The 23,163-nt window shown below is 64.3% G+C and overlaps 2 protein-coding genes across 2 annotated transcripts; both read left to right on the top strand.

The window, feature by feature from the left end:
- TWF2 (twinfilin actin binding protein 2) lies at nucleotides 1-8,674 on the top strand. The gene is made up of 9 exons (XM_090284857.1): nucleotides 1-149; nucleotides 3,393-3,470; nucleotides 5,181-5,359; nucleotides 5,629-5,724; nucleotides 5,861-5,965; nucleotides 6,098-6,223; nucleotides 7,401-7,551; nucleotides 7,638-7,759; nucleotides 8,118-8,674. Exons 1-9 carry the CDS (start codon nucleotides 125-127, stop codon nucleotides 8,283-8,285), a joined length of 1,050 nt encoding a protein of 349 aa, XP_090140983.1. The 5' UTR covers nucleotides 1-124; the 3' UTR covers nucleotides 8,286-8,674.
- Nucleotides 8,675-10,538: 1,864 nt separating this feature from the next.
- Nucleotides 10,539-15,145, top strand: TLR9 (toll like receptor 9). The gene is made up of 3 exons (XM_090284856.1): nucleotides 10,539-10,667; nucleotides 11,131-11,267; nucleotides 12,027-15,145. The coding sequence occupies exons 2-3, from the start codon at nucleotides 11,265-11,267 to the stop codon at nucleotides 15,120-15,122; spliced, it is 3,099 nt and encodes a 1,032-aa protein (XP_090140982.1). The 5' UTR covers nucleotides 10,539-10,667; nucleotides 11,131-11,264; the 3' UTR covers nucleotides 15,123-15,145.
- The last annotated feature ends 8,018 nt before the right edge of the window (nucleotides 15,146-23,163 follow it).

The following is a 23,163-nucleotide window of genomic DNA, read 5'->3' as shown; positions in this document are numbered from 1 at the left end:
GGGAAGCTGCGAGAGGCCGGGCCGCCCCCGCCACATCCTCCTCCTGCTCCCGGGCCAAGCCAGCGAGCAGGGCTGGGGCCGAGCCGAGGGCTCCGAGGGCGCGGGCGGAGCGGGGCACGAAGCCATGGCGCATCAGACGGGCATCCACGGTGAGGGCGGGTGGCGGGCGGGCGGGCGGGGGGCGGAGGGTCTCCCCGCGCGGCTGCGCCCCCCTCCCGGCCCGAGGCCCCTGTCTCCTCCCTGGCACCAGCCCTGGGAGGCTTCCTGTTCTGTTTTGCAGCCGCGGGGTCGCCTGGGGTGGGCACATCTGGGCGGGGCTGGGGGGGCCCCTAACCGTGCATAGTTGGGAGTGGGTGTACATGCGGGTACCCGGCTGGGGCGGAAGTGTGTGTGAGCTGTGCGCCCATCGAGGGGTGGATGTGCTGGTGTGCCCATCTATGGATTTTTGTTCCTTTCTGGGGTGGGTGTACCCGGATGCGCACCTCCGAGGAAGTGTGCACGCATGTGCACTTGTGTGTACAGTCCTGTGTGCTCCCGTGGGTGCACATGCACTAAGGGCCGATTGAATGGGCACAGAAACACGGAACCATCTTTAGACTTCAGTGTTTCGTGACTGCGCACACGTCTGGGGGTGTCTGTGTGTGCGCACAACTTGGCTGCATCTCAGTGTGCACTTGTTTCCATGGATGCACGTACCGGATGTGTCTGTGTGAGGAGGGGTCCCTGACCCTTGGCTCCTCCCAGGACCCTCCCACACTCCTGCAAGCTGGGCTGGGGGAACCTGGGCCAGGGCCCTCAGAGCAAGAGCCTGGCCAGTCTGACCTTGACCTCAGATATCCCCCGTCCCCATTTTCTACTCTGATCTGAGTCTCCCCAGCCAGAGTGGGAGGGTTCCGGTTCCAGGTTGGCAGCACAGAAGAGGGTCCAGATACGGGGTTCGTGGGGGAGGGTCCCGGCCCTGGAGACTCCAGGCCAGCTGCCCCCAGCCCCAAGCTTCTCCAGACCAGAGCATCACCCCCTCCCCCAAGGGCTCCAGTTTCTTCCTTAGGCTGTGACAGAAGCAGTGGCCAGGAACCAGGTGTCCTGATGCCACCTGGGCCTTGGTGTCCCCCTCCACCGGCCTGTGCAGAAGGTCCAGGCCGCTTGCCCAAGGGAGCCTGGTGGTTTGGCCATCAGCCACTCTTCCTACCACACGCGGGGCCACCATCGACCCGCCTGACCGCCTAGATCTTGGCCTGTGGCTGTGGCTGCTTGGTGGCCGGGCAGCCCTGGGAGGGTTTCCCAGGCCCCGCCCCGCAGGACCGCAGGACCCGAGGAGGCCTGAGCCCTGAGGGCCAGCTGCCCCCCAGGTGGGCCGGCCTCTCCAGAGGGAGCTGCAGGGCCTGCTCCATGACTCAGCCCCACGGGAGGGACCAGGCCCCGCTGTCCCTTCCTTCCCCTTTGTCTGGTCATTGCTGCGGCCTCCAGCTGGGAGGAGGTTCGATGTTAGGGTTCCTCCTCCCTGCTCCCCTGCCCCCCCTCTGCTTTCCCAGAAGGTGAGGCGGGCCTGCCCAGGGCATCCCTCGGGCCCAGGGCACCCCAGCCCCCCTGCCTGTGAGCAGCCCACTCCTCCTGTCTGGCCTAGGGAGGTGGGAAGAGAGGCGCCCTGGCCGCAGGTGTGAGTCCGCTGACCTCCCGGCGGGGCTGGGGAGGGACCTGAAACCGGAGGCCCGTGGGGTGGGCAGGGCAGCAGACCAGGCGGGGGCATGAATCTTTGATGAGGGCGGCTCAGGTGTCCCAGGCCTGGCCTCTGGATTATTGATGGTGGCTGAGCAGGCCTGGGGGGCTGGCTCTTCCCCTTCTGGGGTGTCACTGCCCCGGTAACACTAGAAGAGGCGTGCCAGCCTCTCTGGGAGGGGTGCTGGGCCTCCCCTCCCAGACGGCCTGAGCAGGGAGGGGGCAGATCCCCACAGCCTGCCTGCTGTCACTCCAGGAATAAAGTCAGTGTATTCGCAGTAGAGGCCCGGTCCCCAGCACTTTCTCCCACTCACTCCGCACCCCGGTCCTCTGCATGTGAGGAGCATGCGCTCCGCATCAGAGATGAGTTTGAGGTTCAGCGAGGTCAGGGGTCGCACATAGCCCGGGGAAAGGTGGCGCCCCAGAGGCCAGGCCTTCATCAGAGACCTGCAGGCGGGGCCCTGTCTCCGTGACATGCTGCTCTGGGCACCAAGGCCCTGCGGGCTCAGCTGGGACCCTGCCCTCCCAGCAGACTCGGAGGGTGGTGCACCACGGGGGGTCTCAGGCTCGGGGTCGCCCTGCGTGCGGGGCCCCTGAGGACATGACCGGGGTTTGTCTCCTAAAGCCCCCCTGCCCCCGAGCTGCAGCCCTATAAATACTCTCTGACCTCAGCCCTCTTGCCGCGTTCCTGCAGAATTCTCCTGACCCCCGGGAACCCTCAAGGTCATGCTGGCTGGCCCTGCATGACCAGCGTCCGAGCGGGGCCCTTCCCTCCTGGCCCTTGGTTTCTCCATCTGAACCAGAGTGGGTCTGTGACCTCCCGTGGTTCCCTCACCTGTGCACTTGGGTCCTCGGTCATTGGCTGTCACCTTCTGGGTCTGTGGCCCAAGGACCACGACAGGGTCTCCTCTGGGGAGTTCCTGAAGAACCGTTCCTCCTCCAGGAAGCCTCCGAACTGCCGGGGATCGGCAGCTTGTTGCCGCCCTGGCAGGGCTGTGCCCACACTTGCCTGTGTTTCTGTGTATATGCAGTGCATCCTCTGTCTGCAAACATGTCTTCGCCAAGCCCTGCATTTTGCCTGTTCATGTGTGTGCTAGCATGCCGGGCACGGGGCCGGGTGTGTGTGTTGGCACGTGAGCCCGTCTATGTTAGAGCAGCCGAGTGTGTGCTCAGGGACAGGGGTGTTTGCATTCCTGCTTCTCTCTGTCGCCCACACATCTTGCTGTGTTACATTCACACATACTGGGCTGAGTATGCACCTGTCTGCTGGCACATGCGACATGTGTGCATGTGTGTACACGTGTGTGTTAATGGGCACAGGGGTCATTGCATATCGGGGGCACTTGTTCACGTGTTTCTGCCTGTGGTCATGACAGTGCTGAGTGCCTCAGCCCAGCTGGGCCCCCCTCCTCCTCGGGTGGGCTGTCCCACCCCGCTGCCCTGTCACCAGAGCTGCCGCGGCCAGCAGGCCACTCGCCTGCCACCTCTGCTGGCTAAATTTGGGAGCTTATGTTCATTCGGCAGCGTCTCAGATTCCTGGTCACATGGGGGGCTGCATTTAACCCGGCTCCCAGCTCGGCCCCAGGCCCCACAGGACGGAGCGGGCCCTGGAAGCGCCCCGGCCCCCCCTGCTCCTGCCTCCCGCTCACCCCCCACCATGTTCCTTGTTCTCGTAGCCACCGAGGAGCTGAAGGAATTCTTTGCCAAGGCACGGGCTGGCTCCGCCAGGCTCATCAAAGTCGTCATTGAGGACGGTGAGTGCCCCCTCTGAGCCGGGATGCAGGCTGGGCACGGGGTCCAGCTGCCTCCCTGGGAGGTGGGGGACCCTGGGACCTCAGTCTCCCCATCTGGGGACGGGAGGGGCCTTGCAGGACAGTGCTGGAGGTGGCGTGGTTGTCACCCCCGTTACACAGAGTGGGGAAATGAAGCCGGGGGGTATCGCGGGGAGGGCCTGGCCCGGGGCCCTGCTCAGTCCCCCCAGAGGCGGTGTAGGGGTAGGATGGGGTGGGCAGGGGACAGGGAATAAGTTACACTGGGTGCTGCCCATGTGGTGAGTGCCTCTCACCTCTGCGTGGCAGACCGGCTCGGCCGCTGGCCGGGGGGCCCTAAAGCTGAGGCCTGCACTTGGGAAGCACCCCACATCGGGGAGAAGGGCCTCCGGTCCAGCTCTCTTTGAGATGGAGATAGGTGAATTCTAGGCGTGGCGGGCCTTGGCCTGGCCCCTGGGGACCTGGGGCTCATGGTGGGGGGCGGAGGGGGAGCTTGAGCTGAGGGCTGAGGGGCGGAAGGTCTAAGGAGCTGAGGGCTAGAGCGAGGCCTGCGGGGCAGGAGTGGAGGACACCTCCCCCTGGAGTAGAGGGTCCCGCTGCTGGGACTGGGGTGCGCTGGCCCCGCTCCCAGGTCCTTCCAGCCCTTCTGTGGAGCCGTGCACTGGGCTTGGTACACATTGGATTGGCGCAAAGCAGGGCCTGCTCAGACGGGCTGTCCCCGGGGTATCGGGCGGGAGGGCCCTCGGGCTGGGCCCTCACCTGTCGATACGGTTGTTGGGACAGCTAGGAGTGCCCAGGGGGGGCCAGGCCTCCCGGTGGCCACCACTGCTGTCTCCACGTGAGTGTGACCGACAACCTGATTTCCCCAGAGAAGCTATGGATTCCACTTCCTGCGTAAATCGTCCCAGTTCGAAAACATAGGCAGCAGATGAAACCACGCGGACCCTGTCTGAGTGGTGGGCAGGCAGACGAGGGGCCGAGGCCTCCAGAGCAGTGGCTGGGCTGCTGGGCCCGGCGCGTGGGGGCCCCTGGCCAGGGGTGATCGCCCAGCGTTTCCCCCGGCCTGGGCCCGTGCACGCCTGGGCTGCTGGGGGGTGCCCGGCTGGGGCTGGCAAGGCAGGCACGTTGGCCCAGGCCTTGAGAGGCGGCTGCTTGTGACTAGTTACCTTTGAGGGGGGGGGGGGGCTCCAGCGGCGGGGGCAGCGGGGTCCCTGTTTGTAGGGTGTTTGGGAGGCGCCCCTGTTCCCCACTTTGCCTGTGGCTGTGAGCTCATGTCCCTGAGCACGTCTGTTCTGAGAAGACAGTGCCGGGGGTGGTGCGGGCGCCCCAGGCGGGGCACGCGGGGAGTGGGGTGGGGCACGTGGGGCTGTGCTCGGAGCCTCGGGCCCGTGGGGGGGGATGGTCCGTGAGGGGGCCGCTCTGTTGGTGACTGTGGGCACGCATCCGCTGCCTTCCTGTGGGCGTCTGGGTCGGGGCCCCTGTGGGCAGTCCCGTGCGCGTGTGCAGAGGGCGCGGCCTCTGGCTGCCTGCTCGTTCGCTCCCTGGTTCGCTCCCTCGGTCAGCGATGCAGCCACACAGCTCCTGGCCGGGGGGCGGGGTCCCCAGCAGGCCTGAGCCCCGGCCGAGGCCGGAGGCCCCATCGGAGGTGGGTGTGGGACGCAGCCGCTCCTGGGCTCACCCGGCCTCTGCCCCCAGAGCAGCTCGTGCTGGGGGCGTCGCGGGAGCCGGCGGGCAGCTGGGACCAGGACTACGACCGGGCGGTGCTGCCGCTCCTGGACGCCCAGCAGCCCTGCTACCTGCTCTACCGCCTGGACTCGAAGAACGCCCAGGGCTTCGAGTGGCTCTTCCTCGCCTGGTCGCCTGACAGCTCCCCCGTGAGTCCTGGGGCCCCTGCCCAGTCCAAGATAATGCGGGGGGGGGGGGTGAAGGGTGCAAGTGGGGGAAGCGGCCTCAGCCTGGCTCCGGGAGGCGAGGGCAGGCTGGGCGGGGCGCCCCCTGCTGTCCGAGCCGCCGCACGGCCTCCGAGCCTCCGAGGGTGCGCGGGCGCAGGGAGGTGGCCCGACTGCCCCCGGAGGCTCCTGGCCGCTGGAGAAACAGCCCTCCCTGCCCGGAGGGGTCCCAGCACTCGGCCCCCGCTTCTCAGGTGCGGCTGAAGATGCTGTACGCGGCCACGCGCGCCACGGTGAAGAAGGAATTTGGGGGCGGCCATGTCAAGGACGAGCTCTTCGGAACCGTGAAGGTAACGGGCCCACAGAGGCCGGGTGTGATCAGGGGGCGCCAGGCTTGGGGACGAGCGGGGAGGGCTGACAGGGCCCCAGGGTGCTGCCGGCAGCCCACCCTGAGGTGCCATGCATGCCTCTGCACCCGCCGGCCAGGACGACCTCTCCTTCGCCGGGTACCAGAAACACCTGTCGTCCTGTGCGGCGCCCGCCCCGCTGACCTCGGCCGAGAGGGAGCTTCAGCAGATCCGTATCAACGAGGTGGGTGCGCCACCCAGGTGGGCGGGAGCCCAGCCCAGGGCCCTTCTGGTGGCGTCAGGCCCATGCTCCCTGGGTGGGCCGAAGTCCTGCTGGGGCAGGTGAGGGCCCCCCTCACTGTCCCCCGGCCCCCAGGTGAAGACAGAGATCAGTGTGGAGAGCAAGCACCAGACCCTGCAGGGCCTCGCCTTCCCCCTGCAGCCGGAGGCCCAGCGGGCGCTTCAGCAGCTCAAGCAGAAGACGATCAACTACATCCAGCTGGTGGGCACGCACCCCTCCGCCCGCTCGCACACGTGCACGCACGGCCATGCCCCCGCCCGCTCGCACACTTGCACGCACGGCCACGCCCCCGCCCGCTCGCACACGTGCACGCCCCCCCCGCCCGCTCGCACACTTGCACGCACGGCCACGCCCCCCGCCCGCTCGCACACGTGCACGCGCCCCTCCGCCCGCTCGCACACGTGCACGCATGGCCATGCCCCCGCCCGCTCGCACACGTGCACGCGCCCCTCCGCCTGCTCGCACACTTGCACGCACGGCCACGCCCCCCACCCCCTAGCACACGTGCACGCACCCCCCCCTCCGCCCGCTCGCACACTTGCACGCACGGCCACGCCCCCGCCCGCTCGCACACGTGCACGCGCCCCTCCGCCTGCTCGCACACGTGCACGCGCCCCTCCGCCCGCTCGCACACGTGCACGCACGGCCACGCCCCCCACCCCCTAGCACACGTGCACGCACCCCCCCTCCGCCCGCTCGCACACGTGCACGCGCCCCTCCGCCCGCTCGCACACGTGCACGCACGGCCACGCCCCCGCCCGCTCGCACACGTGCACGCACGCCCGCAGCCTGCCCACTGCAGCGCCCCTGGGCTCTAGTGGGAACACCTGTCCGGCCCAACCCCCCCACCTCGTCCCTGCCTGTTCCCATTTGGGGTGCAGCTCCTGTGTGCTGTGGGTGCACTGGGCTCCCCTGCCCTGTCCTTGCTCATGTGCCGGGGCACCTGTGACACGCTGCCCTTCGTTCTGCCTTCCACGTGTGTACACACACCCACCCCCGGGATGTACTGACCCCTCGCTCTGAGCCCCTTCCTGTTCCAGGCGCTGTCTGCAGCCCCCGACCACCCCTGTCCCCAGCATGGCCCTCTGCCCCAGCCGTCCACGCTGCCCCCGTCCCGAGCAGACACACCCCCCGAAGCCTCGCGTCCGCGTGGGCTGGCCCAGTGGCGGTCCCTCCCTGAGGTCGGGGCCCTGCCCGCTGCCCTGCCCACGGCCCTCGGTGGGGCGCCCTCCAGCAGAGCTCTCAGAGCGGCAGAGTTGGGGCTGGGACCTCCCTGGTGGGGGGCCGCCGGGGAGGTGCGTCCTGGCAGAGGAAACTTGAGTGGGCGGGCCTGCGCACGCCTGGTCCGGCGCCCTCACCGGCCCCTGCCCCTCGGCAGAAGCTGGACCTGGAGCGGGAGACGATCGAGCTGGTGCACACGGAGCCCACGGATGTGGCCCAGCTGCCCTCGCGGGTGCCCCGGGAAGCCGCCCGCTACCACTTCTTCCTCTACAAGCACACCCACGAGGGCGACCCGCTGGAGTCCGTGGGTAAGTGGGGCAACAGGGCCCTGCCGGGCGGGCAGGGGCGGGGTGGGCCTGCAGGGGGGCCGCCCGCTCAGGCCCGCTCCCCGCAGTGTTCATCTACTCGATGCCGGGGTACAAGTGCGGCATCCGGGAGCGCATGCTCTACTCCAGCTGCAAGAGTCGCCTCCTCGGCTCCGTGGAGCAGGACTTTCAGCTGGAGATCTCCAAGAAGGTGGGCGCCCCTTCCCAGGGCCCTGTCCCCAGCCCTCGGCGTGGCGTGGGGCCCCTGCTGCTGGACGGGCGGGGAAACTGAGGCCCGATGGGTCGCGTGCGCTGTCCAAGGCTGCCCCCCTGACTGGTGGCCTGGACAAGCCCGAGCCCTGGCACTTAAGTGTCCTGTCCCCAAGTCTGGAAGGTAGGGGCGACCAAAGCGTGTAGGGCCTGGAGGTGGCCTTCTAGGCGGGGCTCCAGGAGGAGACCCCAGGCTCGAGTGTGAGAGGTCAAGGGGGTGCCCCAGGCGTGGGGGTGACCAAAGGTCTTGTGTGGCCGGGCCCTGCACCAGTGGGGTGACACCGCCTCGCCCCACGCAGATTGAGATTGGGGACGGGGCCGAGCTGACGGCCGACTTCCTGTATGACGAGGTGCACCCCAAGCAGCACGCCTTCAAGCAGGCCTTCGCCAAGCCCAAGGGCCCCGGGGGCAAGCGGGGCCACAAGCGTCTCATCCGGGGCCCCGGCGAGAACGGGGACGACAGCTAGGAGGCGGGGCTTGAGCCAAGGTGTGGGACTGGGCTGCCGCTCGCGCTCCCCGTCCCCCCCTCCTTCCCGGCTTGGGCGCCAGGGCAGGGCTGCCTCTCGGGGGGCAGGAGGGCTGGTGACGGGCCATGCTTGCAGCTTCTGAGGGCCACCGGGCTGGTGTTTGTGCCCCTCCCCCGTGGCTCTCCCTGCCTCCCCTCTGTGTGCCCAGGGTGTCTGGGGACCCCGCTTGGCTGTCTCAAGGGCCCGGTGTGAACCTGGCCCCAAAGGAACTGAGACGGGGGTCCCAGCAGAGCCCAGAAGCCTCTGGCCACAGGTGGGGGCAGGGGGTCCCTGCAGAATGAGACGGTTGAATGCTGTATTTTTTAAAGAATAAAATATTTTTAAATCAACACCTGAGTCTGGCCCTGAGGGACCACCTCTGGCATGGGCATTGGGAGGCCTTGTGCATCCGCCGGCCCCTTCCCCTCGGAAGGCGAGGGGGTCTGCCCAGTGGGCTGGGGCACAGCCTCAGAGAGGCCCGCTTGTGGCCGGGGGCCCCCAGCCTCCACCGTGCCCTGGGGACCTGGGTGTATTAGTTTCCTGTGGCAGCGGTAGGTTCCACAAACTTCCTGGCTTGAAGCAACACAGACACGTGCTCCCCCAGTTCCTCTGAGTCTGGAATGAGTCTCCCGGCAGCAAAACCCAGGCAGGCGTCGCCGGGCGGGCGCCTTCTGCAGGCCTCAGGGAGAATCCCCTTCCTCGCCTTTTCCAGGGGCCTCCCCGTCCTCCGCCCTCGAAGCCAGAGGCCTAGTGTGTCCCCATCCGAATTCGGATGCTACTTACTTCTCCTCTGTGGCCACACCTCCTTCTGCCTCTGTCCTGAAAAGGACATTTCTGACGCTATAACCGGCCACACCCCCCTCACTGGTCACGCAGGAGACTCCGCTCTCGAAACCCGGAACTCCCCATGCACAACCCCTTCCGTTGTGCATGGAGCACGTGCGCAGGTCTGGGGTCTCCTCGGGGGCCTTCTTGGGCCTGGCTCAGGCCGCTAGGTTCTCAGCGTCTATGGGGCTGAAATCATCTGTGTCCAGTCGTGTGTGCATGTTTGTGCACATGTGTGCGTGCAGACTTCCCTGTCAGCTCACTGGCCCTTGCGGGAGCCTGCGTTCCTGCCCCCAAGGCAGGCAGGGTGGCTGCTGGGTGGGGGGCGAGGGCCTGGGTCTGGTCCCAGGGACTCAGGGGTGGTCTGCTTGGGGCTTTGGGACTCAGCAGAGGTGAGGGCGTGCGGGGCAGTGACAGGCTCAGATGTCAACCGGGCACTGGCCTTTCTCCTGGGAGTAGGTCCTGGGTGGGGTTCAGGCTACCATCCCATCCCTGAGGCAGGTGCAGCCTGCAGCCTATCACAGGCCCCCCCTAAAGGCCCCGGAGTTGTAGGGAGGAAAGCTGGACCCAGAGAAGGAGGCTGGCCATGGCCCGCCTCACACACCGGTGCCCAGGTGGGCAGAAGGACCCTGCCATCGCTGCCACACAGCTCTACCCCTGGGCCCGGGACCCAGCTGCATGCCTGGCAGCATGGAGTCTGTGCGCGGTGACACCTACCCAGCCTGCGGCCCTGCCTCACCCCGCGGAAGCCCTGTCTGTCACACATCCGTCATCGCTCAGAGACGCTGTACCTGCCCAGAGCCGAGTGCTGCAGAACCAGGGAGTCCACCAACACTGGGCGCCTACGGGTGGGCACTGTGCTGGGCCCTGGGGACACGGACAGAAAAGACCCCGGCCCTCGGGAAGCTGACATTCCGCAGGGCACTAGACAAGACAGGACAGCAGGCCGTGAAAGGGGTGGCGTGCTGGTCGGTAAAAACTCAGTTACAGAGAAAAACATCCATAAAAGGCTCAGGAGCGCAAGGCCCGGGCTGGGCGGTTTATACACAGGCCAGGGGAGGCCTCGTTGAGGGCTGCTGTGTGGGCCAGGACATCGAGGCGGCGATGGAGGTGACTTGGGAGTGTCTGAGAGTCATTCCCAGGCAGGGGGGGCTGTACGTTCCAAGGCCCTGGGGTGGGGAGGGCACAGGTGTGTTCCGGCCGCGCCAGGAGACCAGTGAGGCTGGTCAGGGCGGCAATGGGAGGGCACGTCCTAGGGGACCCTGTGGCTTAGACTCCGGAAAGGCCCTTGGGGGTTCTGAACACGGGAGGGACCTAATGTGACTTAGGGGCCACGTGGGAACAGGCTGCAGTCATGCGGGCAGAAGCAGGCCAGCAACAAGGATGTGGCAATTGCATTGGCCTTGGCAAGCGACAAGGTGGCTCAGACCGGGCTGGTGGGCATGAAGACGGTGGACAGCGGGCAGATATGGAAGTGGAGCCAACAGGCCTTGCGGAGGGGCTTGCGGTGACCTGAGGGTGAGGGCCTGAGGAGCAGGAAAGGGCCGACTGGGGAGGAGGAGCCCGGTGGTCCTAGGCAGGCTGGCCACGGGGTCTGCACTCTGACCGCGCACCAGGGAGCTGGGAACACAGAAGGGGGCCCCGCCCCACAGGAAGCGGCCGGCTGCAGGGACGCAGGCCTCGAAGAGCTCTGGGGACAGGCCACCGGGCCAGGAAAGGGCAGGAGTGCACTGCCCCTGGGGCAGGGGCTGAGGACCCCGGCGCGGGAGTGACGGGAAGGGCCCTCGCACCGCCCCTCATGCCCAGTCTCGGGGGGCTTGGACTGGCCCTGGGCCTGCAGGTGCTCCATCCCCAGAGGACAGGTGTGAGGCCCGGCAGGAACGTGTGGCATTGCGGGGCGGCTGGCGCAGTGAAAGAGGAAGGGGCCAAGGGGCCCTTCGTCTGCCATCTGACTATGCAAATGGCCTCTGACTCATTGCAGGCGCCTCCCCCCCAGCCCTGGGCAGGGAGGGGGCTCCTAGTTGTGAATTTCTCACTTCCTCTGTCCTCTGAGCCGTCACTGCGGGAAGGGACCTTGCACGCCAGGAGCAAGACCCTCTGGACAAGTCCCTCGGCATGGTAGGACAGCAGCCCGCAGCCCTGCGGGGGTCGGGGGCCCAGCCTAGGGAGTAGGGGGCAGGGGTGGGCTTCGAGGCCGCAGACAGCAGTGGAAAGGGCTGTCGCCCACATGGCCCTGGGGACACCCCCTGAGCCCTGAAGAAATCAGAGCAGAAGCCCTTCTCTGAGCAGGAGGCCCAACCCACCGCATGGATGAGGAGGCTGAGGCCGCGGGCTCACGCACCCTGGCCCAGGGGCCAAGGCGAGGCTGGGCGCCCAGGTCTGGGCTCCGCCTGACCCTTTACTGCCCACCCCTCACTCCGATCCATTCCGATCCATTCCCACCCACAGCAAGTCCAGTGCTCCTGGGCAGCGGCCGCCCTCACCCTCACCGGGGCCCTGGGTTGTACCCAGCCTGTACCCCAACAGGAGACCCTCGTTCCTGCCTGGGTCCTGACCAAAGGGAGACTTGGGGTTGGGGAGCAGCCGGGAGAAGGCAGAGCAGCTCCTTGCTCAGGAGAGAGGAGAGGTGGCCTGAGGAAGGGACGGGGAACGTGTCGGGGAGCCTGCCCGGCGCTCTGGCCGAGCTGGGGTTTGGTTATGAGAGAAAGCTCTAGACCATGAGTCTGTGAGTCAAAGCCGGAGACCCAAGTCCCGGTTCCCCACGGGCCTCAGAGGTAGGACGGGGGCGGGGCAGGGGCCTCCCCAGGGAGGGCAGCGGGCTGCGGGGGCGGGGGGAGCAGGGCTGGGGGGCTGCACACTCACGGCCCATCCCCGCAGGGCCCCCGCTGCGCCCTGCTGCCCCTGCTCCCCTGGCTGCTCCTGGTTCAGGCCGCGGCGCTGGCCCCCGCCCTGGCCCAGGGCTCCTTGCCGGCCTTCCTGCCCTGTGAGCTGGAGGCCCCGGGCCGCGTCAACTGCGAGTGGCTGTTCCTGAAGTCCGTGCCCCACTTCTCGGCGGCCGCGCCCCTCGGCAACGTCACCTGGCTTTCTCTGGGCTGCAACCGCATCCGCCACCTGCACAGCCACGACTTCGCCTACCTGTCCAGCCTGCGGACCCTCGACCTCAAGTGGAACTGCCCCCCAAGCAGCCTCAGCATCATGCACTGGGCCTGCCACATGACCATCGCGCCCGACACCTTCCTGGCCGTGCGCACCCTGGAGGACCTGAACCTCAGCTACAACAACATCACCACTGTGCCCGCCCTGCCCCGCTCCCTCAGGGTCCTGTCCCTGAGCCGCACCAACATCCTGGCCCTCGACGCCGCCAGCTTCGGGGGCCTGCACGCCCTGAGCCACCTGTACGTGGACGGCAACTGCTACTACGAGAACCCCTGCGGCCGGGCCGTGCGGGTGGCCCCGGGCGCGCTCCTCGGCCTGGGCAGCCTCACCCACCTGTCGCTCAAGTACAACAACCTCACGGAGGTGCCCCGCGGCCTGCCCCCCAGCCTGCAGACCCTGCTGCTGGCCCACAACCGCATCGTCTCCCTGGGGCCGGCGGACCTGGCCAACCTCACCGCCCTGCGTGTGCTGGACGTGGGCGCGAACTGTCGCCGGTGCGACCATGCCCGCAACCCCTGCGTGGAGTGCCCCAAGGACTTCCCCAAGCTGCACCCCAGCACGTTCAGCCACCTGAGGCACCTGGAAGGCCTGGTGCTGAGTGACAGTTCTCTCTACACCCTGGACAGCCGCTGGTTCCGTGGCCTGAGCAACCTCTCGGTGCTGGACCTGAGCGAGAACTTCCTGTATGAGTGCATCACCCGCACCTCGGCCTTCCAGAACCTGACGAAGCTGCGCAAACTCAACCTGTCCTTCAATTACCACAAGCAGATATCCTACGCCCACCTGCGGCTGGCGAGCTCCTTCCGCGGCCTGACCTCCTTGCAGCAGCTGGACATGACCGGCATCTTCTTCCGCTCGCTCGACCGCAACACGCTGTGGCCGCTGGTCCACCTGCCCGCGTTGCGGAACCTGAGTCTCCAGATGAACTTCATCAGCAAGGCCAACCTCAGCATCTTCCGGGAGTTCCCAAAGCTGTGCCAAGTGGACCTGTCCAACAACCGCATCAGCGGGGCCGCGGGGTCGGCGGCCTCCAGGGCAGAGGCGGATGCCGGCGAGGAGGTCCGGCTGCCACCCATGCGCCTCGCTCCCGGCCCCCAGGATGCCCCCCGCTCAGAGGACTTCATGCCAAGCTGCAAGACCCTCAGCTTCACCTTGGATCTGTCCCGGAACAACCTGGTGACGGTCCAGCCGCAGATGTTCGCCGGGCTGTCCCGCCTCCAGTGCCTGCGCCTGAGTCACAACAGCATCTCCCAGGCGGTCAACGGCTCCCAGTTCGTGCCGCTGGCCAGCTTGCGGGTGCTGGACCTCTCCCACAACAAGCTGGACTTGTACCACGAGCGCTCCTTCACGGAGCTGCCGCGGCTGGAGGCCCTGGACCTCAGCTACAACAGCCAGCCCTTCAGCATGCAGGGGGTGGGCCACAACCTCAGCTTCGTGGCCCGGCTGCCCGCCCTGCGCTACCTCAGCCTGGCGCAGAACGCCATCCACAGCCGCGTGTCCCCGAGGCTCTGCAGCGCCTCGCTGCTGGCCCTGGACTTCAGCGGCAACGCCCTGAACCGCATGTGGAACGAGGGGGACCTGTACCTCCGCTTCTTCCAAGGCCTGCAGCGGCTGCGGCGCCTGGACTTGTCCCAGAACCACCTGCACGCCTTCTTGCCGAACACCCTGGACAACCTCCCCAAGAGCCTGCAGCTGCTGCGTCTCCGCGACAACTACCTGGCCTTCTTCAACTGGAGCAGCCTGGCCCTCCTGCCCTTCCTGGAGGTGCTGGACCTGGCGGGAAACCAGCTGAAGGCCCTGACCAACGGCAGCCTCCCTGCCGGCACCAAGCTCCAGAAGCTGGACGTGAGCCGCAACAGCATCAGCTCCGTGGACCCCGGCTTCTTCGCTGTCGCCACGGAGCTGCGAGAGATCAACCTCAGCGCCAACGCCCTCAAGACCCTGGAGCCCTCCTGGTTCGGCCCCCGAGCGTCCGCCCTGAAAATCCTGGACGTGAGCGACAACCCTCTGCACTGCGCCTGCGGGGCGACCTTCGTGGAATTCCTGCTGGAGGTGCAGGCGGCCGTGCCCAGGCTCTCCAGCCGCGTCACGTGCGGCAGTCCGCGCCAGCTGCGCGGCCACAGCATCTTCGCGCAGGACCTGCGCCTGTGTCTGGATGACGCCCTGTCCTGGGGCTGCTTCAGCGTCTCGCTGCCGGCGGTGGCCCTGGTGCTGGCCGCGCCCCTGCTGCAGCACCTGTGCGGCTGGGACCTCTGGTACTGCTTCCACCTGGGCCTGGCCTGGCTGCCGCGGCGGGGGCGCCGGCGGGGCGCGGACGCGCTGGCCTACGACGCCTTCGTGGTCTTCAACAAGTCGCACAGCGCCGTGTCCGACTGGGTGTACAACGAGCTGCGGGTGCGGCTGGAGGAGCTGCGCGGGCGCCGGGCGCTCCGCCTGTGTCTGGAGGAACGGGACTGGCTCCCCGGCAAGACGCTCTTTGAGAACCTGTGGGCCTCGGTGTACAGCAGCCGCAAGACGCTGTTCGTGCTGGACCGCACGGACCACGTCAGCGGCCTCCTGCGCGCCAGCTTCCTGCTGGCCCAGCAGCGCCTGCTGGAGGACCGCAAGGACGTGGTGGTGCTGGTGATCCTGAGCCCCACGGCGCGCCGCTCCCGCTACGTGCGGCTGCGCCAGCGCCTCTGCCGCCAGAGCGTCCTCCTCTGGCCCCGCCAGCCCAGCGGCCAGGGCAGCTTCTGGGCCCAGCTGGGCATGGCCCTGACCAGGGACAACCGCCACTTCTACAACCGCAACTTCTGCCGGGGCCCCACGACGGCCTAGTAGCTCAGGGGCGCAGCCAGCAGCCCCCCGCCAGCCCCGCCTCCACCGCGCCCTCTGCCGGGAACGCCGCAACCTGCCTCGCCCCGCAGAGGAGCCGCCCCGCCCCCGCCCCTGCTGCTGGCACTCGGAAAGCGCTCAATAAATGCCACCGGCAGGCCCCACGGCTGCCCCTGTGCTCGGGGGGGGGGGGGGGGGGGGTGTGGGGGAGGAAAGAACGGAGAATTCTCCAGGCTCCCTACGGGGAAGAGGGACTAGGGTGATCTGGGGTCTGTGGGGATGGGAAGCTGCCCAGGGCCGCTGAGTTCTCAGAGGAGTTTCCCACGGTCTTACTGAACGTGGTCTCAGGCTTCCCGGGGAGCAGGCGGGCTCTCCTGCCCGTTCAAACCCTCCCCGACGCCCTGCCCTCTGTCCAGGCCGCGCCAGCCACCGCCCTCTGTTGTCTGTTGGTCTCAGGGTCTGCCTCCTTCGCCTGCTCCGCTGGAAGTGCCTCCAGGGCCGAGGGCCTGCGGGCCCGCTCCATGGGTGGCCCCCAGCAGAGTCCTGGGAGGCTCCGCCCTGGCCGCCCCCTCCCACCCCCCACCCCCCACCCACCCCCATCCCCGCGCCTGGGGAAGCTCCGGGGAGTTCAGAGGGGCGACTGCGCCCTCTGGTGGCCATGCCCATGCTGCGCCCACGGGCGGCCAGGGCGGGGAGCTCAAGGCCGGCCAGGACACCCCTGCAGCAGGGACCAGGGAGCCCCAGGAGTTTCCAGAGTCAGCTCGCAATCCGCCCCGTCTGCTCTGACATCCGAGGGACAGCTGGTGACAATGCCAGGCCCCCTTCCCTGACCCTGCCTCTCAGGATGGATGGCGCTTGGGAGACGCAGCCCCCGGGGACCAGGATGGCTGTGTGTGTGCTGGATTCTGGGACAGCCCTGGGAGCCCGGAAGACCCGTGTGTGAAGGCAGCCTGTCCAGGGTCTGTATGTACTCCGGGACCATGGGGGTCGGGTCGGACCTGGGCCAACTGCCCGCCGTCCCCACAGCTCCCCGTGGCAGCGGGGCCTGGGGCGGCAGGCAGCGTGGGACCAGCTAGACTGGCCCAGGCAGTCTTTTAGCTGCTCAGGGCCACGGGGTGGGGGTGGGGGTGGGGTGGCAGGCCGGAGCTGCCCCCAGGTTTGCTAACATGGCATCCTGACTGTGGGCAGCCACCGGGTGGGGGAAGGGGGCCGCCCTGCACTCACAGCTGGGAGAGAAGTGTAGGCCCTCTTCCTCTTTCTAACTTGGGCACAGGGGCTTCTGTGGTGGGCTGGTGTCCCCCGTTATCTGTCTGTCTGAAAAAAGACAGAAGGAGGGTCTCTGGCTGGCCCACCGACCTGAAACCCCACGTGGGCTCTGTCCTGTCCTGCCAGGGCCGCCCTGGCTCCTGGAGGAGCAGGGGAAGGCTTGGCATGGCCCCCACACTTCCTCAGGAGCTGGGCGGTATGAGGAAGGAAAACGAGAACTGTCTCGTCCCCAGGCTGGAGTCGCGGGGAGGCCCCTGCTGAGCAGCTGGCCCTGAGACAATGCTGGCCACATCCAGGGCGACATCAGGAGCGAGAAATAGGGCCCGTTGTGTGGGAAACACAATTTGCCTGCCTCTCAGAGGAGCTGAGTCTGCCCTCCCGTACCCCACCCCCACTCACGCTCATAATCCTGGCACTCGGGGGCAGCGAGTTCAGAACATTTTTTAAATATATTTTATTGGTTATGTTGTTACAGTTGTCCCAATTTTTTTCCTCTTTGCTCCCCTCTGCCCAGTACCCCCTTTCCTCCAGCAATCCCTCCCCCCTTAGTTTATGTACATGGGTCGTGCATATAAGTTCTTTGGCTTCACCCTTTCCTATATTATTCTTAACTTCCCCCTGTCTGTTTTGTACCAACCAGTCATGGTTCTTAATCCCGGCACCATTTCCCCATTTCTCCCCCTTTCCCCTCCCAGCTGGTAACCTTCCAAATGATCCCCACTCCTATGATTCTGTTCCTGTTCTGGTTTGCTTAGATTTTGATTTTACTTTTAGATCCTGTTGTTGATAGGTGTGAGTTTGTTATAATTTTAATGTTCATAATTTTGATCTTTTTCTTAAGTAAGTCCCTTTGACATTTCATATAATAAGGGCTTGGTGAAGATGAACTCCTTTAGCTTTACCTTGTCTGGGAAGCATGTTATCGCCCCTTCCATTCTAAATGATAGCTTTGCTGGATAGAGGAATCTCGGCTGTAGGTCCTTGCTTTTCATCACATTGAATACTTCTTGCCAGTCCCTTCTTGCCTGCAGAGTTTCTTTTGAGAAATCAGCTGATAGTCTTATAGGCACCCTTTTGCAGGTAACTCTCTCCTTTCTCTTGCTGCTTTTAAGATTCTCTCTTTATCTTTCACCTTTGGCATTTTAATTATGATGTGTCTTGGTGTGGTCCTTTTTGGGTCTAGCCTGTTTGGGACTCTCTGTGCTTCCTGGACTTGTATGTCTATTTCCTTCCCCAAATTTGTTGAGTTTTCCTTCATTATTTTCTCACATAAGCTTTCGATTTCTTGCTCTTCCTCTTCTCCTTCTGGCACCCCTATGATTCAGATGTTGGCACATTTAAAGTTCTCCCAGAGGTTCCTAAGCCTCTCCTCATTTTTTTCAATTCTTGTTTCCTCATTCTGCACTGGTTGACTGTTTTTTTCCTCCTTATGTTCCAAATCATTTATTTGAACCCTGATTTCCTTCCCTTTACCATTTGTTTTGTGTGGATTTTTCTTCATCTCATTTAGCATAGCCTTCACTTCTTCCCTGATGGGTTTGCCATACTTAAGCATATCTGTCCAGTCTGTGAGCATCTTTATCACCAGTGTTTTGAACTCTATGTTTGTTAGGCTGGCTATCTCCTCATCTATGAGGTTGGTTATCTCCTTTTCACTTAGTTCTCCCACTGGAACCTTGATATGTTCCCCCTTTGGGGCCATACTTCTCTGTCCCCCCATCCTAACAGGCTCCTGTGTTTGTTTGCCTCTGTGTCTTAGGCGGAGCTGTCGCACCTGTTACGTTGTAAGGGGCGGAGCCTTAGGGATTCGTCAGTACAGGGTGACCTATTTCACCATGTGGTGGTGCTGTATGTGGGGGAGGGGTCAGAGAGGGAACAATGCCACTTGCTCAGCACTCGCCCCCTTCCAGGCACTTCTCCCACTTCCGTATGAGACCGGCGTCTCTCTAGCTGCTGCCCTGGCCATCATTCCCAGAGTGCGTCTGCAGACATTCTAGGACTGTGGGGGACCTTCAAACAAGCAGACTCTCCTGAGAGCCCGGCAGTTTCTTCCTCCGCCCCAACCCCCACTGGTTCGCACAGTCAGAAGCAATGAGGCTTGATTTTCCCCGGCGCTGGGATTGTGAGCTGCGCGGTCTCATCTGGTGCTGGGAGTGCTCCCCAGGTGCCCCTCCCAACTTTTTAAAACATGTGACTGCCCTTTTTGCCAGCCTGCCGCTACCACTGCTGCTGCCACCACCACACCGCGTCCTCTCTGCCCCTCCTACCTGTCTGGATGAGTATTTCTTCTTTGTATCTTTGTTTGTTGGACTTCCAGGAAGCTCAGTTTTCTGGAACTTCTGGTTGTCTCTAGTTTTGAGGTAGTTGTGTTCCTTCTTAGTTGTGGAGGGAGATGCAGTGTGTCTGTCTACGCCTCCGTCTTGGCCAGAAGTCCCCACTCTGGTCCATTAATTTTATTTTCATGGGATGAATTCCAGAAGAATATTTCTTTCATGGGCCTATGAAATTATAGGTGCTTTTGAGCAAGTATTTTCCATAAGCCATGTGCCTAGCTAAGCTTCACTAACATGAGAAGTTTCAAAATATCATTAGATTGCCTCCCCTATGTCTACCAGATTCAGAACACTTTGCAGATAAGGAGGGGGGCCTGTGGTAGGAGGACTTGTGGGCTCTTGTCTACTGCATGAGAAGGGCCAGAGGTCCCATCTCCCAGGCTCTGCAGGAGGCGCGGGGGGGGGGGGGGCTGAGCTGGGGGCGCTGGGGGACCGTGGGGGACCGTGGGCAGGAAGGAAGACCCAGGCTCCTCCTCCACACTGCCGGCCACGGTCAGCCATTAACATTGCCTGGAAGATGGGAAGAGAGGGGCCTCAGGTGACCTGGGGTAATTACCAGCTCTGCCACCTGGGTTTCTTGGGCAGGTGAACCTCCTTTCAGAGCCTCGGTTTGCTCATTTGGCAATGGGGCGACCACAGCTGTTTTAACGATTCGTGGTAACCAGCATGAGGTCTGCTAAATCCAGCAGGTTCTCCTTGGTCGCCACTATTACGTAAGGGGCTTGTGTTGAGGACAGCCAGCTCCTGTGGCTTCCCTAGTGATCCTCCCAAGCCAGGCACCCTGCGCAGAGCACTTAGCAGGGACCCGAGACAGGCATGGTTGCTTCAGAGGCACATGACGCTGGTGTCGCCTCCGACTTTCTGCTGTTGGAGAGCAGTGAGCACTAGACTCCGCGAGGTGTGGGTGCGAGACAGGAACACTCGAGAGGAAACGCTCCCTGCTAAGGCTGGAAACTACACCCTTTCCCCTCCAGGGCACTTGATTTCGTGTGCTCAGCTCCTAAACATTCTTGGAGAACTTCCACAACATCATACATCGTCACAGAGCAGTGTTACAGAGCGGGGTCCCCAAGGAGATGCATGATGATGATAAAGCTTACGGGGCCTGCGTCAAATTTCACAAGTGGCCGCGACGGGTCCCCATACCTACTGTGTCACAGGGCAGGTTCAGGCACTTAAAAATAAGGTAGCAGCCATTAAGCAGGAACCCCACGTGGTTTGCAAGGAGGTAGGAGGGGAGAGCCACGTGGGGCTGAGAGAGAACCACGCGGTTCTGGATTAAGAGCTGAACACACGGAGACACAGGCCAAACCTCCGCAGTCGGGCGCCGACGATTGGGAGCTGCCGGCAAAGCTGAACTGAGTCTGGGAAATCCACAGACTCCTATTTTCCTGGAGGGAAACGGTACCTCTGACTTTTCTGTTCCAACACTAGCCTGGCTTGGCAGGGGGAGCCAAAACTATATGCTCGTGGGTGCTTTAAAGAAAGTACAACTTAATGGCAGAAGTCCGCCATTAATCTAAATCTAACAATCCCTTTTCTTCCCACCAAACTCCGGCTCAGAGTTACGCTTTTTGGCGGCGGGCAATCGAGCCCCTTGTAACCGAACAGCCCGTGGGTTCTCCGGAGGAGCGAAGCAGTTCACAAAGGCCACCGCTGCCTGCAGGCCGCGTGTCACCCTCTGGAGCCCCAGGAGCAGTGAGGAGAAATGTCGAGCTAGTCGTCCTGGGACCCCACTGGCTCAGAGTCTCGGGAGAAGGGAGGTGGGTCTGGCTAAGCCACCAGAGAAGCCACGAGCTAGAGGACAGAGCCCAGGGGAAGGAAGGGGGTCCCAGGGAGTTGCAGGCACAGGACTGAGGAAAGGCCTTAAGGGGTCCCTCCGTGAGGAAGCGTCTGGGGAAGCAGAGCGCGGCTGGTTCCCGTGGCAGAAAGAACCGTGTGCAACTTTCATACTGCGTGGCCTGCCTGGGTGTGTGGCTCTTCGGGATGGGAGGTCTCCACCCAGCTCGCTCCAGGGCAGGGCCGCCCGCAGAGCTCAGTCCGGACGGGACGTGGCACAGAGGCCCTTTCCACAGCTGAGCGTGGGCTGCAGGCCGAAAGGTTCTCCCTGTCCACCAGCTGCTTGATTTTTCTCCAGCTCACCCGCTCCTCCCGGGGAAGTAGGCTTGGACGCCGTCGCCGGGTCCCTTCAGGGGCCGGACGTTCGTGTTCGCGCAGTTTTGTCTGCTGAAGCCCCAACCCTGATGTGATCGTATTTGGAGGCGAGGCCGTAGGAAGGTGTGATAGATTCAGATTAGACTTGAAGTGGGACTTACGTGGGTGGCCTCACAGGAAGAGGTAGAAAGAGGTCCGAGGAAAGGCCACGTGAATTCAATCCGCAGTGAGCAGCGCAGCCGACGAGCGGGGGAGACCCTCCCCGCGAGCCAGCTCGACCGGCCCTGGGATGGGAACCTCCCAGCCGCCGGCACGGTGAGCGGTCGCTGTCTGTCCTGGGGTCTGTGGTGCCGTGATAGCAGCCTGGGCTGGGACAGTCCCCTTCCACTCATTCAGCGCACATTTGCTCGCTGCCCACTGTGCCTCAGGCCCTGGGCTGGCCAGGGGGCTACAGAAGTGGGAGGAAAAGGGCAACAGGGAGGGGTCCCTGCGGTGGCCCGCGCTGTGAAGAGCACTGTGGGCGAGGACCCCAGAGGGGCTGCCTCTGCCCGGGGGGTTGGGTACGGTGTCCCCAGGGCCCCTTATCCTGTGTGGAGAGAGGCAGCCCCAGGGCAGGGAAGCGCAGGCAGAGAAACAGTGGCTGCCCCCAAGGCCTGGGGGCCAGGGCCCTTCTGGGGTTTTTGAGGTTCAGGGGTGCGCACTAACACGTGAAGCCAAGGAAGAACGAGGGTAGGAGGGCTGGGGGGCTGCGGGGGGGTCCCGGCCCAGGCCCGGAGAACGGTGTCTGCCGTGCGAGGCACCCAGCATGGAACAGGAGCACAGCTGGAAAACCCAGGACTGAAAGGGAGGGACGTGATGTGAGTTAGAGTTTGAAAAGCTCCCAGGTCGCTGGGTGGGGCAGTAGCTGGGGCAGGTGCCAGGATGAAGGTGGTATGAGTGCACGGTCACCGTGGAGGTGACGGGAAGTGGCCTGGCCAGAGATGTATCCCAGAGGTAGGACTTTCAGGACCCAGGACTGGCTAACAGGCTCAGGTGAGGGACCAATGGCTGGCTTCCACATGGGAGGCCCGCGCGACGGGCGGGTGGCAGTACGACGGGGAGGAGCGGCAGACCCAGGGTGCCCGCGGGGCCTGTGGCCTTAGGCCCTGGACTGGGCGAGACCTGGGGCAAGGGAAAGGGTTAAGTGCAGCAGAGGAGGAAAATAACCAGGGGAGTGAGTGGCAAGGCAGCGGGAAGCCACAGGAGAGAGCTGTCAGGCCGCCGAGGCAGCCGCCGCCGCTACCACGGGAGAGCCCAGGGCAGGCCGCAGAACTGGCCGCGGACAGGACGGCCACCGGAGCAGAGCGTTTCCACAGGGGTCAGGGACCCGAGTCCAAGTGCAGAGGGGCCGCAGAAAGGGGCAGGGCTGCAGCTGGAAGGGGACTGAGGGAGCTCGTTTTTCCCCCCTTCAATTGTATTGGCGTGAACAGTGGTGAAGAACATTACGGACGTCTCTGTGCGCAGCTGTGGGACACACACCGTCCTGTGCTCCACACCCGCGGTCTAGGCTCCTCCCGTCACATGTACTTGACCCATCACCTTCACCCTTGGTCCGCCACCCCCCCACTTGGGTCACCACTGTGTTGTCCTGTGTCTTTATGTCCCGCCCGAGTGACACCATACAGTTGTCCTTTCCTGTCTGGCTGACGTCACTTACCACGGTACTCTCAAGATCCATTTTTCATGGCCGAGTAATGCTCCACGTAATCTTTATCCTTCATTCATTGAAGGACACTTGGGCTTGGTTACTTTAAGGTGGGTGACAAAACCTGCAGGCCAGTGGGGCTGAGCGGGACAAGGTGACATTTGTGGTGGAGAAAGCCAGTTGCAGGAATGTGCAGAAGCAATGGGCCAGGAGCACATGCCCTTCCACCGTCCCAGAGAGGACAGTGACCAGGCCGGGGCTGGGGGCCCGGCTTCTACAGAGACGTGCGGGGCTGAGGCAGCAGCTGGGAAAGGGAGGGAGGGGGGCCACTGCAGCCTTGAGGGCACAGGTAAGATAGGAGGCGAGCATGGACAGTGACCCCGGCTGCCGTCACGGGGAGTCCCATCAGAGCCCCTGTGGCTGTGAGGGCTGCGGGCAGCAGCCGGTTCTGAGGGAGCTGGGTCCCTCCGGGCACAGTGGGAGGCCCGACAGGGTTTGAAGCGCCACCAGAGGACCAGTATGTTTTCGTATGTTTTATACATGTCAGCCATGCAGACCAAACTTAAAAGTAGAATGAAGAAAATAACTGATTCAGTTGCCCAAAACA

The sequence above is a fragment of the Furipterus horrens genome, unplaced genomic scaffold (genome assembly GCF_987537825.1).
Source record: "Furipterus horrens unplaced genomic scaffold, mFurHor1.1.pri manual_scaffold_7, whole genome shotgun sequence".
In the NCBI taxonomy this organism is placed as follows: Eukaryota; Metazoa; Chordata; class Mammalia; order Chiroptera; family Furipteridae; genus Furipterus; species Furipterus horrens.
This window is presented reverse-complemented; position numbering and strand designations above follow the sequence as displayed.

Coding starts and splice junctions, on each gene's coding strand:
- TWF2 (XM_090284857.1), top strand. CDS start 125: ATGGCGCATCAGACGGGCATCCACG. Junction 150..3,392: donor GCATCAGACGGGCATCCACG/GTGAGGGCGGGT, acceptor TTGTTCTCGTAG/CCACCGAGGAGCTGAAGGAA. Junction 5,966..6,097: donor AGCAGATCCGTATCAACGAG/GTGGGTGCGCCA, acceptor CCCGGCCCCCAG/GTGAAGACAGAGATCAGTGT.